The sequence below is a fragment of the Hyperoodon ampullatus genome (assembly GCF_949752795.1).
Source record: "Hyperoodon ampullatus genome assembly, chromosome: 14".
Lineage (NCBI taxonomy): Eukaryota > Metazoa > Chordata > Mammalia > Artiodactyla > Ziphiidae > Hyperoodon > Hyperoodon ampullatus.
In genome coordinates, this window is record NC_136927.1 from 19,237,025 (window position 1) to 19,256,306 (window position 19,282).

General features: G+C 48.3%; 1 protein-coding gene across 3 annotated transcripts in view; it reads right to left on the minus strand.

The window, feature by feature from the left end:
* The window catches only part of RIN2 (Ras and Rab interactor 2), a gene marked incomplete at both ends in the record, with an annotated part of 102,572 nt that extends 86,390 nt beyond the window's left edge, over nt 1–16,182 (minus strand). The window contains one exon of one of the 3 annotated variants that reach the window (XM_079718313.1): nt 16,097–16,182. In XM_079718313.1, the coding sequence (XP_079574439.1) occupies nt 16,097–16,153 (57 nt within the window). The remainder of the gene's footprint in view (nt 1–16,096) is intronic. The other 2 variants (XM_079718311.1, XM_079718312.1) reach the window with 2 other exon arrangements.
* Between the last annotated feature and the right edge of the window lie 3,100 nt (nt 16,183–19,282).

The following is a 19,282-nucleotide window of genomic DNA, read 5'->3' on the forward strand; positions in this document are numbered from 1 at the left end:
TGATGTTTCATACAAAAAAATCAGGAGGTTTCCATAAAAATCTAGGTTTCTAGCTTCTTGAAACTGAAAAACTCTGGGCCGTGGTGATGCTGACCTCTTTATACGGGATATCTGCTTCCGGTTTGCCTCAGTCCCCACCACTCCCTACTGTTCGCCAATACTGAGGCCAAAGGTCAGTGCTCAATTACCAACATGCACCTGGGAGGGCTCGACTGGTTTAGGTTAGGCACCTGGCCCCTGCAGGCACCAGAGGTCGAGAGCTCTGGTATATTCACTCTGGCTACTTCTGATGACCTATAGGAGGCAGGGAATGTGGTTTGGGAAAGCGCATGGGCCACGCCCTTGGAGACCAGGCCCTTAGTGGCCTTGCCATGTGTTCATCTGTAAACTGGAGACGCTGCTACCCACACTCAAGATTGCCTTTGAGAATTCAGTTGCAAAATGCAATTATCTCCCAAGTCAGGGCTCAGCTAACTCTTCCTACAGAGGGCCAGAGGGTCAATATATTAGGCTCCAGAGGCCGTTCGGTCTCTGGAGCAACTTGGCTCCACCACCATGGGATGGAAGCAGCCGTGCACAGCACCTCAATGACCAGGCGTGTCTGTGTCCCCACCATGAAGACAGGTGCTGGCCGGGTCTGACCTGAGGGTGGCAGTTTGCTGACTCTGCCCTAAGTGACTCTCCGGTTGCCTGGGTGTCTGCCCTCCAGTCTACTCCGCATATTTCAGGTACAGGAGTTATTTCAAAAACTCTGGGGCGGGCCTGAGCAACAAATACACACCGAGACCTCACAACATTCCTTAATGCCTTGCCTTCAAGTGGCAGCTGGCTCTGGTCCAGCGTTTGCAGGGCCGATTCTGAGAAGGTTCAGAGAAGGAAAACGCGAAGTCCACGGCTCCAGACGGGCCAAGACGACGTGCACAATAAAGATGAGAAGGTGGAGGGTGAGGCAGAGTGCACCGGAGGTGATGGGGAGACTCGGGAGGCGTCTTGGGAGAGGAGAGAAGGGATGTTTCTGCAGGGAGCGGCCAGGCACGGGGACACGGGTGGGTTGACTAGCAAGCTGAGCTGTGCTGGGTGGGAGGCCCACTCTGCACCCATGAGGGGCGGGCGCCAGGGAAGATGTGAATTGTACTCTGGTTTTCTTGGTTGATGGATTAAAGACAGGGTGCTGTCGCCAAGCTTTCCGAGGGCTGCACACATGTGGGATCATGTCACTCCGTCTCCCCCAAATGCTCGTGGCTTCACTGTACTAAGAATGATCCCCGGGTCCTCACCCAGTCAGCACGAAGGCCCTGGCTACTCCCCCCGCACCGGGCCCTTACCTCATGCCCACCCCCGTCTCCCGCTGCCCAGACACTGGCCACCCTGCTCTTCTTTCAGAGGTTCAGGTCCCGCTCCCCGGCTTGTGTGCTTCCCCCTTGTCTGGGAATAATTTTCTCCCTGCCTCTTTGTCTCCTGCAGGGTTCAGCTTAAACACCACCTCCTCAACGATCCCTCCCCACTCAGGCCTTCCTACCTGTCTGTCCTTCAAGCTCAAGTTTCTCTGATCGTTATCTGCTTCCCCATCACCGCATACTCAGTGCCCAGGGCTGGCCCTGCCACCCTAGGTGCTGAATCAATACAGGTTGAAGAAATGAACGATATATGGGTAATACACACACACATGCATTACACGCTGTTTCATTCATTCAGCATATTTATTGAACACCTACTATGAATGGCCAGGGGCTGACCTAGACCCAGGTGGTACTACTTCAGGACAGTGGGTGCTAACGACACTCACACTTTTCTTGCTTTCTTTACTTCTGGAAGACCTGCCCCAGAGATAGAGAAACCCCAGGAATGGGTTATTTCCTAACTGACATTGCAGACCAGGAGTTTTCAACTTCTGCACAATGGACATTTAGGGTCAGATGATTCTTTGTTCTGGGGGCTGCCTGTGTGTGATAGGAAGCCTGCCAGCTGCACACGCACCCAAGCTGTAACAACCAGAAGTATGTCCAGAGAACCAGCGGCCCAGACTGGACTGGCTGTCCTGGACCAGAACCCTCAGGAGGATCTGCATCTTCAGCCATCAGCTTCTCGGGAGACTGAAACAAGCCCCGAACTGGGAAGTTCAACTAGAACTGGCATGTTTCCACCTGAACTTAAGTAACATACACAGAATGTCACCACACCAATTCGACAAGGCTGCCAGGGGCCAGGTCTGAAACAAGACAGAACACAGACACTCAACCCACAGAAATGACTAAACGGCCCCCTCTTCTGACACACAGCGTCGGCTGCCTCTGTAGCATTGGCGCCTTGTCTCCCTCCATTCCTCCTGCCTTCTGGATAAAACTCACTGTGCTGCCTAGTCACGGGATTGCCCTCACTTCCTGATGACACACCAATCCTCCTTCAGGGTTGCCAGATAAAAGACAGGGTGCCCAGTTAAATCTGAATTTTAGATAAACAGTGAATAATTTTTTTATAAGTATGTCCCCAATATTGCATAGGATGTACTTATGCTATATCTGAAATTCAAATTCAGCTGGTGTCTGTTTTTTTTTTTTGTTGTTGTTGTTGTTGGTACACGGGCCTCTCACTGCTGTGGCCTCTCCCGTTGCGGAGCACAGGCTCCGGATGCGCAGGCTTAGCGGCCATGGCGCACGGGCCCAGCCGCTCTGCGCATGTGGGATCCTCCCGGACCGGGGCACGAACCCGTGTCCCCTGCATTGGCAGGCGGACTCTCAACCACTGCGCCACCAGGGAAGCCCTGTCCGGTATTTTTATTTGCCAATCTGCAACCTAATTCCTTAGAATTAGCCCAAATCCTATACTATGCGCCTCTGGATGCCCTCTTGCTGAGAGTCCTCTGCCTGAGGGTTCTTCTAGTATGTTCTCAGCAGTTGCAGCAGCTAGTAAACCCTGACTCTGATGCAGGTTGTGTTCCTGGGTGTCTTTAGAAAGAACAATCCCCACTTTTTGAGGCAGGAAACACTGAGAGGCGGTCGTCCGAAAGGGCTATCTGTGAGTGGCCAGCAGAGGACAGGCTGGGGGTGACAAGTAGGGAAAGTGGAGTCAGGCTCACATCTTAGTTAACCAGCGTCCAATACAGGGACTGCAATCTGGAAAGAAGTGTCGGGGGAGTATCTCATTTCAGCACTGGACGAGGCACAAGGTCGACAATTTAAGGCCCCGAGGGTGCCAGGTCCCATCTCTACAAAATTCCTTCCAAGTTGAAGTACAGTCACCAGGGAACCACCATAGAATTGACAAGTGGTGTGACCCTGGGCAAGTTTTGTAACCTCTCCCGGTCTCAGTTTCCCCACCTGTAAAATGGGCATAACGATAGTGTGAGGATTAAATAACTCAATGGGTTGAAAGTGCTTGGAACAGGCCTGGGAGAGTGTGAAACTAAACATAAATTTTTAAAAGTAGTTGAATAAGGAGGAAGGTGGGCTGGGCATGTGAAGTGGCACCAAGATGGTAGCTTTTGCCAAAATGCCAGGCATTCAGCAAAGGACATGCTGCTTCTGTTTGTTCTTCGGTTCCTTTGGCAAACAGCCGTGTAGACCAACAACAGAGTTAAAAAATTAACCTCCCCCAAGCCTTCCCAGGAGAGGGGAGGAGCCCACATCTCTGAACCTCAGCTTAGAGAATATCAGAGCACCGGTGGGCAGGTGTCGGAGGCTTGGTGGGCGATTTGGCTTCTGGTTTACAGGGGCTGGGGAAGGTGCCTCAGTGTCTGTGTGCAGCTGCTCTTGAGAGGGCGAATGAAACATGGGCATGGGGTGAGGGCACAGACAGAAAAAACCAGAACACCTTATCAGATGGTGGCAATTATTCCAAGGCTTGTAGAGAGTGAGTGGGCACAATCATCAAAGTACCATGTCTGAACTCACAACTCCACTGGGAAGGTGATGTCACTGCATTTTCCAGACGGGGACATGGAGACAAGCCCAGAATTCAGCCATTTCTATGTTTTTTGTATCAGTCTGTTTAGTCATTCAAATCTAAGACATAGAGCGGTGATTCTCCAACCTGACTCCCCCTGGCGAGCCTGCTAAAACGCAGACCACGGGCCCCAACCCCATCATCTGATTCCCACATTCCACAATCCAAGAACCTGCATTTCTAAGACGTCTCCAGGTAAGCTGACACGGGGAGCTGGCACCACACTTTGAGAACCACTAGTTGAGGCTGCCTCGGTAACATACTCCGGGTGATGCTGACACTGCCCGTCTATTTGGGGACCACATTTCACGTGTCAATTACTTCCTAAAATGCAGGCAAGTGCAGAGACACAGACTCGGGCATCTCACCTTGACAGGTTTACCTAGTGAATTGGTGTCTTCTGGTGGCTCCAAAAACAGGAATCACCAGGGCCCTTGTTAATGCCAGAGGCTTCCATTCCCTCCCTTGGAGGTTCTGATTTATGGATATGAGACGGGCCTGGGAGTTTCTATGTTAACAAGAACCCACAGGGATTCTCATCCATGAAATGTCGGGGAAGGAAGTCCTTCTCATGGAAAACCCTTACTTAAGAGCTGAGCAAACGGAAATGTAAGGGCAACGCCTTCCCCAGACCCGCTGGACTTCACCTGTCTGAAGGAGAGTCCAGTCCCTGCAAAGAAACCCACACCCCAAACGAACCAGTGCAAGTTCACAGCAGGACACAGCCCAGCCAAGTGTAGAGCCTGGCGCTCGGGGGCCCTACGACCTCCTAACCTCTAATGTGTACCAGGCGCTTAGGGGTGATATCATTGAATTCGTGTAACAGCAGCCTTATGAGGGAGGCAGGTGGCTTTCTCCTCAATTTCCAGATGAGGAAATAGGCCCAGAGAATTAAGTCGCTCAAAGTCACATGGGAAGTAGGTACCGGAACTGAGATAAGACCAGGTTTGTCTCCCTGCAGAGACAGGCTATCAACCACGCCTGTCCTACCTGTGGTGTTGCGACTTCATAAGGAATATATATTTTTTCGGTCTTTGTCCAGGCTCCTAAAACTCTCAGAATCTCCTGAGTGGTAGAAGTGATGGGAGCGCCTTTCGTTATCCATTGCAAACCAGTTTCCATCATGCCTGAGTTTAAGTCAGTGATGACTGGTGGCTGGAAGCCCCCAGAAGGCTTCAGGATGCAGGCTGGTTGCCAGGGGAACCAACCACGTGATTAGCGGGTTGGCACTTTCAGCCCCACCTCCACCCCGCCACCAGGAAGGGAGAGGGGCTGGGGATTGACCTAGTCACCAACAGCCAATGATTTACTCAACAGGCCAACACAACGACCTCCATAACAATTCTAAATGGAGGGGTTTGGAGAGTTTCCGGTGGGTGAAGCTGAGAGGGTAACACACTCAGACTCCACAGGGAGAGATGCTCCTTTGCTCGGGACACTTCTAGATCTTGCCCTGCCTGTTCATCTGTATCCCTTATAATGTCCTCTATGATACACTGGTAACAGTAAATAAAGTGTTTCCCTGAGTTCTGTGGCTACTGTAGCAATTATCCTCATTTTATTGCACTTTGCTTCACTGTGCTTCCCAGATATTGCTTTTTTTTTTCTTTTTTTTGCCGTACGCGGGCCTCTTACTGTTGTGGCCTCTCCCGTTACGGAGCACAGGCTCCGGACGTGCAGGCTCAGCGGCCATGGCTCACGGGCCCAGATGCTCCGCAGCATGTGGGATCCTCCCGGACCGGGGCACGAACCCGCGTCCCCTGCATCGGCAGGTGGACTCTCAACCACTGCGCAACCAGGGAAGCCCTGCATTTTTTTACAAATTGAAAGTTTGTGGCAACCCTGCATCAAGCAAGGCTAGGGGTGCCATTTTTCTAACAGCATTTGCTCACTTCGTGTCTCTGTGTCACATTTTGGTAATTCTCGCAATTCTTCAAACCTTTTCATCATTATTATATTGGTTACAGTGATCTATGATCAATCTTTGATGTTACTATTGCAAAAGGATTACAGATCACTGAAGGCTCAGATGATGGTTAGCAAAATTTAGCAATAAAGTACTTTTAAATTAAGGCGTGTACATTGTTTTTTTCTTAGTCATAATGCTATTGCATACTTAATAGACTATGGGATAGCGTAAACATAACTTTTATATGCACTGGGAAACCAAAAAATTGGTGGGACTTGCTTTACCGTGATATTTGCTTTATTGCAGTGGTCCGGAACCAAACCCGCAATATCTCCATGGTCTGCCTGTATTGAACTTAAGGACAAGCCGGACAGAAGCGTGTGGGTGACCTGGGAACCCACTATTTGCGACTGGCACCTGAAGTGGGGGGCAGTCCTGAGGGACTGAGCCCTTAACCTGGGGGTCTGTGCTGACTCCAGGTAGTGTTACAACGGAATTAAACTGTAGGACATCCCACCGGTGTCCACAGAGAGTTGGAGAAGTGGTTGGTGTGGACAAAGCCCACACCTTAGGTGTGTGAGAAGTGTTGTGAGGAGAGAACCAGTTTTCTTTGAGTGGTGTAGGGAGATGTGTCCTAATAAAGGGCACCTTGGAAGCACCCGGCCTCCAGGTTCGGGCCAATGGTGTTTGGAGACCGTCCAGGAGGCGTGCTTGTCTGTATCTTCACTGACTACTTCCCGACAGCCTCCCCACTCTGGGTGACTGGTGCCTGTCCTGCTCGGCCCACCTACAGTGGGTCCCTGAGTCCTGTCCTTCTCTCAGAGATCCCAGTTTACCTTTTCCGTCCCCTCCTCCTCAATGCACGTGAATTCAAATTTCGTCTCTGGGCTGATCTCAGTGGTTCAGAAAGCCCTAGTTTATACTAAGTTGTGAATGATTGATGACATCATTGGACACTCTGCCGGGACATGCTGACTCAAAGGAATCTCCAGTTGGCGTTACAGGAAGGTGGGAGAGGTGTTTTTGGACAGGCCATTATACTTTTTAGAAGGTAAGGCAAAGGAGAGAGAAGATGCTATCCCACATTAGTTTCTCCCTTGACACCTTTCTACCTGGGACAGTGGGCTCTCAGTACCCCATTAGCCAAAGCTGTTCCTAAAAGTGGGAGGAGGAATCTCTACAACTTAAGGTCCCTGCGCACTATGGCGACCGTGGGCCAACCCCAGGCACCGTCTTAAGCCCTGAAGGAACTTGCTGCCCGTTTCCTTGCTTTCCCTCAGCGCATCCGTGGATGAGTCTGCCTCCCAGGTCTTGGCTGGCACTCACAGGCTCCGTCACTGCCGAGCACGAGACGCCCTCGAGAAACAGAAGCTGGGCGTCTGGCTCCCTTGCACAGCCCTGGAGCTCCTGGGGGGCCGGTGGTGTTAGGAGGCTGAGCTTTCCACACCGATGGTCTCATCTCCCCTCCTACTAACATAGGTAATTAAGAGGACTAATTAAGAATTCACACTGAGAGCCCAGAGGCCAGAGCCAGCCCTCTGATGCATTTTCTTTCATCCTCCAGTACGTTTATTATTATTATTTTAATACTTTCTAATTTAATTTCTCTCTCTCTCCCCCTCTCTCTCTTTTTTTTTTTTTTTTTTTTTTTTTGCCACCTCGTGGCATGTGGGATCTTACTTCCCCAACCAGGGATCGAACCCATGCCCCCTGCAGTGGGAGCTCGGCGTCTTAACCACTGGATCACCAGGAAAGTCCCATCCTCCAGTACTTTTCAAGTTGGGATCCTCTTACATAAAAATCTGGATTTCTGGCCTCTCTTGGAATATCAGAGGAATCAGAGGACCCACATTCACTCTTTTGTGACGGCATCTGCTTGGGACTGTGTTAGTAGCCTCCCCCTCCTGGAGGGGACCCCACCCAAAGTACCTGCCAACTCCAGGCCCACTCACGCACTGCCCATCATTCTGTCTGGCCCTGTAGGTTTCTGAAACTGTGACTAAATTGTTTTCCTATGTTTTGGTCTCTATGAAGGCCCCCGGTACCCCAAGTCCTGGTCATTCACACGCTCGAATGACATCCCCTTAAGTGAGGGCTGGATGACTTGACTGGCTTCTAGTGAATGGAATGTGGCAGAAGTGATGGGGTATCACCTTCAAGATTAGGTTCTTAACAGACTGTGGCTTTCATCTCTCTTGGTCTCTCCTGGATCACTCACCCTGGAGGAAGCCAGCCACCATTTCCTGAGGCCAGCCCTGTGGACAGGCCCACGTGGTGAGGGACTGAGACCCACCAAGTGACTTTTGAAGTAGGTTCCCCACCAATAAAGCCTTCTGATGACACTGCAGCCTGGCCCACAACTTGACTGCAATCTCGTAGGGACCCTGAGTTGGAGGCACTCAGTTAAATTACACCCAGATTCTGACCTGCAGGGACTCTTATAAATGCTTGTTGCTTTAAGTCACTAAGGTTTGGGGCAACGAGTTACACAGCAATAGATAATATAGCTTTAGATTTTGCTGTGAAGGTAGTTTTCTGTTTACCACCTACAGACATTTGAAAGAATATTATCCTGGGAAATGGGCCTCCATCCTTTCACCTTAGTCTGGCGATCCTGATGGTGACAGCCACACATAAAAGGTTTCCGTCAGCTGACTTTAGGTATCAGAGCAATAGCCAAAACAGTGACATGAGGACTCCACATTATTGAAAAGAGGCCTGAAGTCAATGCTATTAATACATCCATGATTCATTGTGAACAGGAAGTTTGCCTTCTAATGGTATTTAAATCAATCAACTTAGAACAAGCTACCCCTCAGTTCTACAACCTCATTGATAAAATTCACTCATTTAAGACACAATCCCTGGTTGGAAAAATCTGGGGACGAGGGAAGGAGAGGGTTGGAGGAGCAGCAGGGAATAAGTCATTTCAGTGTTAATTGTTAACAGTGCTGTTTACAGTTTAGACATAAGGCAAAATTTGGGTGGGGCATGTCTTTTCTGACAAAATGTTTAGTGCTATGAATTTTCCTCTGATTGCTGTCTTAAATCTGTGCCATTGATTATGACAGGTAGTGTTTTGATTATCTCTTTAATACAAATTCTATAACTCTAGTATGTATTTCCCCTTTCACCCAAGGGTTGTTTATTAGAAAATGTTGAAATTTCCAGGTGGAAGACTCTTTTGCTCTGAGTACGTCCTTTCATTGTCGTGCTCTGGCACTGTTTAACTAGGTCACCTAAAGATTATTTAATTATCTAAGGGGTGCACCTGTGTTTGACTTTGTTCTGTGCTGTTAATGAAGGGCTCAAGCACTGTGAAGTTACAAGTCAGCCTGGAGATTTCTGTTCAGAAAAAAAAAAGATTACCCCAAAGGACACAGTTTTATTGCCTTGTAGTACCACCACCAGTTTTGACTTGAACTTAGCAAACTTACTACAGAATGACTTTTTAAGTCAACTACAAATACATCATGTGTCCAAGTGTTCTTTGAACCAGCTTTACACTGGCCTCCTGGATTCATGCATGGTTTGAATAAAGCTTTGACAGATGTTCCTTTTATATTGTATGAGGTGTTCATTTTATATTGCATGATTTAATTTTTAAAAAAGCATACACTGAAACAAGAGTCCTTCAAACCTACATCTTCCTCCTTGGTATCCTCCTAATTATAAAAACTCAGAGCTACAAGTAAGCCTGTAGAAATAACGTGGTTGAGGGGACCTGGGGGAACCTATTTCACTCCCGATGTTTAAAAGGCAAAGTTCCTTGAAGCAAGTGAGAATGTGTTGTGGCCTAACACGCAACATTTAATATCAGAAATGGATGGCCAAAATGTGCTGGGAAACTACCCTCTAAAACCATGAAATCCATTGCTTTCTGGAAACACGAACAGGAACTGCTGTCCAAAATGTTCAGGGCATTCCTAGAAAGTCAGGCCCTGGGTGGGGGTAGGGGTACAGGGTGTGCCTTCTGTGTCCTGGAAGCATTTGGAGCAGATGGTGAAAGATATGCATGTGTATCCAAAAAAAGCCAACCAATGCTCCAGAAAGAGGCCACTGTCCCCATGACCTCTTCAGATGGAGTTTCCTGGGGGATCTCTCTGGAGAAGGGTGAAGCGATCAGAGTGGAACCCGCAGGAAGGCTACATGGGATGGGGGCGCCACATGAGAAAGTCAGGCCAGGTGCAATTCCCACCCCTGCTGGGGACTAATAACCAGCCCCTGGCACTTCAACCTCCCTGGGCCTCAGTTTCACTATCTGTGAAAGGAGGAGGTATAGACTACACAAAACAGAAGCCTTCACTCTCCAATACAGAAGCCACCTGCCACATGTGGCTGTGGAACCTTTGAAATGCCAGTAGCCTGAATCAAGATGCGCTCGGTGTAAAATACACACTGGATTTCAAAGGTGTTGTACTAAAAAAAAATGTAAAATATCCAATTAATATTTTTATATTGATTACATGTTGACATGACAATATTTTAGATATACTAAGTTAAATAAAATATATTATTAACAATCAATTTCACTCATTTGTTTTCTTAAATGTGGCTACTAGAACATTTAAAATGACATCTGCAGTTCACTTTGTATTTCTATGGGGGAGCACTGCTCTAAGGCCTCTCGAGGTGTAAGCATCTAGGAAGAAAGAAAAGACACACCAAATACTGATGTCAGGTATGCTTTACAATATTATTATGAAGAATTAGCAAAACACTCTCTGACATAGATCGCAGCAAGATCTTTTTGATCCACCTCCTAGAGTAATGAAAATAAAAACAAAAATAAAATGGGACCTAATTAAAAGTTTTTGCACAGCAAAGGAAATCATCAACAAAATGAAAAGATAAACCACAGAATGGGAGAAAATATTTGCAAACGAAGCGACCAACAGGGGATTAATCTCCAAAATATAGAAACATCTCATGAAGCTCTATAACAAAAAAACAAACAACCCAATCAAAAAATGGGCAGAAGATCTAAATAGACAATTCTCCAAAGAAGACGTACAGATGGCCAAGAGGCACATGAAAAGATGCTTCAGCATCATTAATTATTAGTGAAATGCAAATCAAAACTACAATGAGGTATCACCTCACACTGGTTAGAATGGTGATCATCAAAAAAATCTATAAACAATAAATGCTAGAAAGGGTGTGGAGAAAAGGGAACCCTCCAACACTATTGGTGGGAATGTAAACTGGTTCAGCCACTATGGAGAACAGTATGGAGATTCCTTAAAAAAATAAAAATAGAACTACCATATGACCCAGCAATCCCATTACTGGGCATATACCCACAGAAAACCATAATTCAAAAAGACACATGCACCCCAATGTTCATTGCAGCACTATTTACAATAGCCAGGACATGGAAGCAACCTAAATGTCTATCGACAGAGGAACGGATAAAGAAGATGTGGTATATATATACAATGGACTATTACTCAGCCATAAAAAAGAACAAAATAATGCCATGCAGCAAGGTGGATGGACCTAGAGATTGTCATACTGAGTGAAGTAAGTCAGACAGAGAAAGCAAATATCATTTGATATTGCTTATATGTGGAATCTAAAGAAATGGTACAAACAAACCTATTTACAAAACAGAAGTTGAGTCACAGATGTAGAAAACAAACTTGTGGTTACCGGGGGGAAATGGGGAGAAGGGATAAATTGGGATTGACATATACACACGACTATATATAGAATAGATAACTAATAAGAACCTACTGTATAGCACAGAGAACTCTACTCAATACTCTGTAATGACCTATATGGGAATAGAATCTAAAAAAGAATGGTATAGATATACGTAGAACTGCTCAGGGGGGCAATCACACCAGTCCTCTTCCCGCATCATTCCCTGCTCCAAGAGGATCCCCCTCGGGGTCACGGACATGGCAATGAAAGACAGAACGAATCCCTCATGGCAGTGCTCGAGCTGTGAATGGAGGATGACTTCCTGGCACTATGCCGGGGCCACGGCTAGGCCTACGTGACATTTCTACCACCAGGCAGACACCTGCTCAGCCCACATGAGCTCCGTTGTCACTGGATAAAGGGGGTCGACACTAGCCTGGAAGGGCAGCTGGGAGCCTGATGGGGATGGGTGGAAGGTGGGGAGGAGGAGGGACACAGCAGGTTTGGGCTACAGAAGCAGACCCGGGAGGGCAAAGGGACGAGACCGGTGGAGAAAGAGCCGGGAGAAGGTGGAAGCACCGTATGAAAGTCCTCAAATGTCAAGGTATGGGCTTCCCTGGTGGCGCAGTGGTTGAGAGTCCGCCTGCCGATGCAGGGGACGCGGGTTCGTGCCCCGGTCCGGGAAGATCCCACATGCCGTGGAGCGGCTGGGCCCGTGAGCCATGGCCGCTGAGCCTGCGCGTCTGGAGCCTGTGCTCCACAACAGGAGAGGCCACAACAGTGAGAGGCCCGCGTACCGCCAAAAAAAAAAAAAAAAGTCAAGGTGAAGAGTACAGACCTGGTCCGGGGTGCAGCACGGAGCCGGGGTCTGCAAGCAGGCAACTCAGATGGATGGAATGATTGACAAGAAACAACCAACCGACCGACCAACCAACCACATTCAGAGGTGGTGCAGACGGATTCTGGGCGTCATCTGCAGTGCCCGCAAAGGGAAGCACGAGACCCTAAGTAGGGAGTTGGATGTAGGGAAGGGAAGGAGGGGTGGATCCTGAAGACTTGAGGGGGATCTGCCAGCACTGGGCGCCTGGATGGGGTTGGGGAGGGGTGGCTTGTGGAAGCTAGGGAATCCAGGAAAAGGAGGGTTCCAAGATGATGCTGAGCTTCTCGGCCCTCAGCCAGGACCACCTAGAACTCTTCCAGCCCAGATGATGCCTTTCTTACTGTCTCTTTCACACAACACAGCCTTGCAATCTGACAGCTCTCCGTGTCCACGTCTATGATTAGATGCAGATAACTTTGCTGCCTTGTCTAGGGCATCACCTGTCTGCCTCCACATGTTTTCACAGAGACCTTGCAGGGCAGGAAGATACTTTTCTCATGGGTGGTTGAGGAACATTAGCAATGATGCTGGGAAGGGCTGTGGACCATGTGTTTGTCCAGCACAGGATTTCTGTGGCCAGGCTTCCAGGAAGAGACTCCACGAGCACCATAACCCCGGGGGCTTTCTCAATTACACCAGAATGCTCAGACCATCCACCTTACCCAGGACCCTTGCGTCCTGCAACTCATCTGGGTCATTTCCAGGAGCCAGGACAGATGCAAAACCACAAATCAAGGCTCGCTGCTCGTGGCTAGCAACTCTGGCTTAAAAGCACACACTGGATAGGGGAAGGTGATGCTGAAAAAGAGGTCTGCTGATTGTCTTTCAATGACCCACGCTTTGCACAAAATCATGTGAGCCCTAATAACCAAGAAAGGGATAATGAACGTGTGGAATTCAGCTGTGAGCCAAGAATGTAACCACGAATTCCCACACCTTATGAAGTGGTCCTACCTGGACGTAGGGCATCGCTGGTATGTGTGGAGGGCAGCCCTGCAGGGACACAAGAGGTCCATTGAGTCCCTAGATTCAATCCCAGCTCTACAGCAGAGGCCGCTTCCTAGGAAAGACTGCGCTGGGGCCCCACTCAGGTCATCTGTCCTCAGAGTCCCTTTTACTTCTTTCATGAAGCATTGCTTTCTCTTATAATTCGTTATTATGGGTTTAATATTATATTTGATCAATATCCTTCTTTGGTACCAGACTGAAAGCCCCATAGAGTGGGATGGCTTCTGGCTTTTCTCTCCCTGGTGCCTAGGACAGAGCCTGGCTGATCACAGGTGCTCAATCAATGTGAGTCAAAAAAAAGCATGATGAGTAAACGAAGAGTCAGTGGGTCCAGGGCTGTGCGGAGGGACAGCCCATGTCAGCAACTGAGTGCTACCCTGGCAACCCTGAGTGCTACCCTGGCAACCATTTTCACAACGAACCTCCAAGGAGTCAGTATTAAATGTCCAAGGGGCAGTTGCCTTCATCCTTATGGATAACTGCATGCCTAAATTGTGGAATAATTAATAATAACTAACAATATTATTTATCTAATATTATAATAATGAATGATATTATTATTCCATAATAACTAATTACAAAATAGCCATAGTACAGAGTAACAATGTCTATAAAGAAGAAGAGAGAAAGAAGTATAAGGTAACTATATAATCCACTTTTAGCATCTAATGAATAAATGAAACAATTTAAGCTCTGCAGACAAAAAAAAAAAAAAAAAAGACAATACCAAGTTATATAGTTCCAGCCACTTTCACACATTTTCCTCAAGGGCATTTGACTCAGGAGAGAAGAAGCAGACTTGCCCTCAGTGGGTTCAGGCAGCCTCTCACCTCTTGTCTGATGGATTCTTTCATAGGACATGGCCCAGAAATACAAGTTAACTACTTTACCTGTTATTCAACTGAAAAAAAAAGAAAAGATTTTCCCCAGGACTGCAGGAAAAACTGGCAACATTGGACTTAACAGTAGGTAGTATTGGGTCCAACAAATTCCTCAGGAATTTTCCAAGGCAATTTGGACTCTATTCCATTTTCTCCTTTTGCTGGGACTTTAAAATCTAACTACTAGGTGAGATTCAGCCCCACTGCACTTCCTGAGCATAAAGTGGTGATTACGGGCGATCCAATATTTAGGCTGATGTAGGCGGTGCCTTGGGAGAAGGGGGGTTTGGGTCCACCCTGTCCACCAGGATGAAATGAATATCTCAGCGTAAGACAGAATCCTGGAACCAAAGAGGAGTCAGGAGCCTGGTCCACGGTAGGCTTGAGGGGCCCCTCTTGTGCCTCCAGTGGTGGATTTTACACAGGTTTGATTCAAATCAAGTAAACGGGCTGCAAACTAAGATGGCTGCGTCCACAAAGCTTAACTCTTAGGACTGAGAATCGAGACCATCTGTGTCAACACAACTTAAGTATTTCTTCCAGGAAGTTATTGTAAACCAATAAATAACTCTGCTGTTCACGGCAGGAAATTCCTATGAAACAATTTGTCCTGGCACAGTTTGCTCACCTGGGAAAATAGCTTGCTGATCAATGGTTTACTCGCCAAGATTCCCTTTAAGGCCCTCGTCTTGCTGTATCCACCCATCCTGAACTATATTACGTCACAAACTTTGCTGAAACCCAGTCGATTCTCTGCCTTGAGAAGCACAGCTTAAAGGGTTTGGGCCTGGACCTCTAAACCCTATAAAGATGCCTCCTGACCTTAGACACCAATAGGCCTGTGCCCTGGCGATGCCCTCCTTGACAGCAGTTGCTTGAATGAACTTGGCTTTGCTTTACCAACAGCCTCTTCGGATGGATTTTTTTGAGCCCACAACTGACAGAATAAATCAGGTTTGGCCTCTTGGAAACAGGAAGCATATAAATGCTATGACTAGCCTATGACAGATTTCAAATGCACATTTCACCTCCACTTGCCTCCTCTTTTACATGATTCGGTATTTTCCAAATTTTCTACAATGAGTTTGCATTATTTTGAGGGTGAGTGAGAGGATGCAAAGCAAACACCATAAGAAGAAAATCAATTCCCAAGTGTACATTAGAAACGACTGTCAGGTCTTAATTTAAAACACACACACACACACACACACACACACACACGAGTATATAAAATACCCATTGAGCAGCTCATCTCATTAAGCTAGCAAGGTCTCCCATTGACATCAAAAGGCATGTAGAAAAGTGGTCCAGTTTTAATCAGGCTGCCTTGGTTCTCTCAGGCCTCTGGGGTGTTGATAAAATACACCAGCAAAAACATTCAGTCAGTTTAGGGTAAGGCCCAGGGATCTGTGTGTAGTTCTCTTTTTTTAATGAGCACTTAAGTGATTCACAGAATCAAGCCAAGTGTAAAAGCACAGGAGCCTACAACCGACTCACTAGAATGCCAAGTCCAGCTTCCATCAAAAACCGTCCAGATGAAAAAGGACCAGGTTGGCAGTTGACAAAGTAAGAATGCCTCAACTGTCTCACTCAGGTGGCATCTCCCCATGCTTGGGTCCTGGGCCTGTCTGGAAGCACACTGACTCACAAAAGCCCCGACCTCCTGTAAAATCTGGGAATAGCTCACAGCTGGGCTCAGGCAGGGTCCCCAGCCAGAGCTGGCTCAGAGAGCAGGCTTCCCCCACCGTTCTCTGCAGCCCTGCAGCTCTCCGTGCAGCCAGCACAGGGAGTGAGATGCCCATTAGAACCCCAATCAAGGCATCCTTTTACCTTAAAGAAACTTCCTCGCTTCTCCGTACTGCGGGCGCCCATGGTCCAAGCTGACATTTCCTGCGGCAAGGCTCTACTGCACGCCTGGGACTCCTGAAGGTAGAGACATTTGTAATGGTTAGTCCAGCCTGTAGGAAATTCCTTTCTAAGCCACAGAACACTCACAACAACAGTCCTGCCAAGATCTTTTTCCATCAACAACAGAGTGCCATTTTATTTCCCACCAAAGCCCTTCCATCTCCTTTCAGGCTGACTTCCTGCTACAGACAGCACAGTTCCTAGACTCAGCCCCACCTCGCTGCCCCCCCGCCTGTTCCTCCAGCTGACGCCGAAGCCCCCTGGGACTGCGGAAAGCATAATGATTGCTCTGTGTGTTTGCTTGACCTCACGCTCAAGTCCTAAAGGGACAATGTTAGATGTCACTGTAATCTGCTCCAAAGCTCATGGACTTAATGTGGCTGATCACAGAAGGCCAGCGGAAGAGTGAGGGCCTGCATGTCCCAGGAAATCCTGCAGGAATGGGATGAGGTCATTAGGAGCTTGGCTGGCCCGCTCCCTCCGGCAAGGTCAACACAAGGGCACTGAGAATAAATCCCTCTATTTTCTCCAAAGAAATCAAAGACTGGGATGCAATACTGTGTCTCTGTTTTCAGAGATCAGTTTGTGTAAGAAACAGCTCCAGGATAACTGGGGAAGAGGGGAGTGGACTTTGGAATGTGGAGAGGAATTTAAGGGGATGATATGATTCTGAATCACAACTGTGGCTATTTGAGCTTGGAATTTCCCTCACTGGAGCGTCAAAATGCAATAATCTTCCCTCCTGGCTGCAACGCCTTCCATGTCCACTTGTAAATAAAACACCATCCCCCGCCCCCAACGCAGCTGGCCCCGCCCCGGCCAGCATGCATGGAGAGGATACCTGGGGGAGCATCCCCGAACCATCCTCCTGGACCAGCAGCAATTATGAAACCATCCTCCCGCTCACATAACTTGCACAAGATGTGGCTGGTCCTAACCACAACCAGCCTGGTGGAAGGACGATAAAGGAAACATTAAATGAAAACATGTCTGGGGATCTTAAAAGGGGTTCAGCTGCAGGAGTACAGCGGGAAGGCACCAAAACCACAGTAGCCGCTGCCAGTTTGCTGAGGCTCTTTCATTATTAGCTGGGGAACAGAGAGGCAGCAGCACTCAAGGGCATTTCAACAAGTGGAAAAGCATAATGACTTTGCAGAGAACTGCATACGTTAGGAAGCAAGGATCTCTGGAGACAGGCACAATTCTGCCCCGAGATCGGCCCCTCCCTTCACATCCGCCGCGGGCTGTGATGACCCGTGGAATTCCATCTCGGAAAATGAGAACGCAGCACACACACACCCCTCCTCTGGGGCCGTCACCTATGTTAGTCATTTCTCCGTGGTTCGGTCCCTTTAAAGGTTCAGAGGTATCTTCCCTGTGATTCTTCTCACTTGGAATCCCATTGGGATGAAGGTCAACCTTCCAAAAGCCTCCTGAGATGACTGGTGAGCTTTCTATTGCGATTCTGCTGACTCTGAGATTCACATTCTTGGGCTTAGCTGCTGAATGCAGCCCCAGCCCCAAGCCCTTTGAAGTTCATCATTTATCAGCGAAGTCCACGGATTGGAGCGACTCCAGAAGGAAAATACAGTGCTGTCTTCAGAGCAAGGGGCAGAAACACAACCACACTGTAACCCTGGGGAACAAATGATTAACTGTTTCAACCCAGAAGCACACAAGTAAAAAAGCACACTTCTTGAAACCAAGCCTAATGCCTGCAATTCTTTTTCTTCCAGACACTTTCTCGGCAAGGAATTTGACATGGCATAGCAGTGAAGGAACAGCCTGGGGAGAGCCAAGCCGTTCATTCCTCATCCAGACCTAAGTCCCTTTGTTTTGTTCAGAAATTTTCCGATGAGCCAGGACAGGGAGGGAATTTTGCCTATAACAACGGAGCAGTCTGGATTCCGCGCGTTTACTACGTTAATTAGCTGCCTGAAAACTGCACACGAACACTTCCACCTCAAGTGGTCCTCAAGGAAACATCCAATTTGGATTCTGTGCGAGACCGGCAGATCCATCACATTTCTTCCAGAGGATGCAGGTTGCATCCCCGCTTCTTCAGAAGGCTGCTCCAGGATAGAGATGAGAGCAGGTGACAAAGACAGGCGGCCAAGGGCCACGGCAGGCCCTTCCCGCAGAATGAAATCCAAGTGGGCAGAACATCACACATTGTTCTAATTCTTAAGAATAAAGTTCTTAAGGGCCCCAAAGAAGTTTGGGTTTCAGGTCTTTCCTGTCGTAGCAATAGTCCTTCCCAAAGCATAGCCTCTGACACCCCAATTCAACACAGACAGACACTTAATACAATTTATAAGGAGACTTTCTTTCCACCTGTGGTTCCTACCCTTCCCCCCAAAGGGTTAGGTTACACCGGTAGTTTCATCCTAAAACCACCCCCAGTAACAGGCTGGACCAAAAAACAGAAAAGGTACCGTAGTTGGAGAGACTGTCAAATTCCTCCAGACTTATACGGTGGAAGCTTGCTTCTTGCCTGGTTTCCCTGAACGGCGGAGCGGATTCTCGAAAAAGGAGCCTAGCAAATCCAGTGGATCTTTCCAGATGCTAGCTGAAAGCTAGCAAAAAAAAAAGAGAGAGAGAGAAAAAAAAGCCCTAATGGGACTAAAGGACACTGCAAGCACTTTGGAGCTGCCAAGCCTTTTCAATAACAGCACTGAAGGAATGTAAACGAAGCTGGTCCCTGCAGTCCGGCTAAAGGACAAAGGCAGGAAGCGAATGTTCCTGACTCTCCCCCCAACACCGGGCTCAGTCACTTTGGAGGGAGGCTCGCAGTGGCTTCCATGTGGCCCCAAGAGCGAGTGCTGAGGTGAAGTCTGTCCTGAGATTTCAGCATCCAGGACTCACTGAGTCGTCCGGCTGGGTGCCAGGCTGCATGGACTGCCGCTGAGCAGGATGGCTCCCGGCCGGCCTTCCAGCCCATTCCGCTGGGAGCGCTGGGGCACCGCCACCTGGAGCTGGGCTGTGGGCTGGCCGACGGGACTGGAACACCCAGAGCCTGGTTTTCAGTTCACTGAGCCACGGAGCTAAGTCACTGGCAAAATTCCAGCTGTTGCTCGCAATTCCAGCTTGCCAAATCTGGTCAAGATA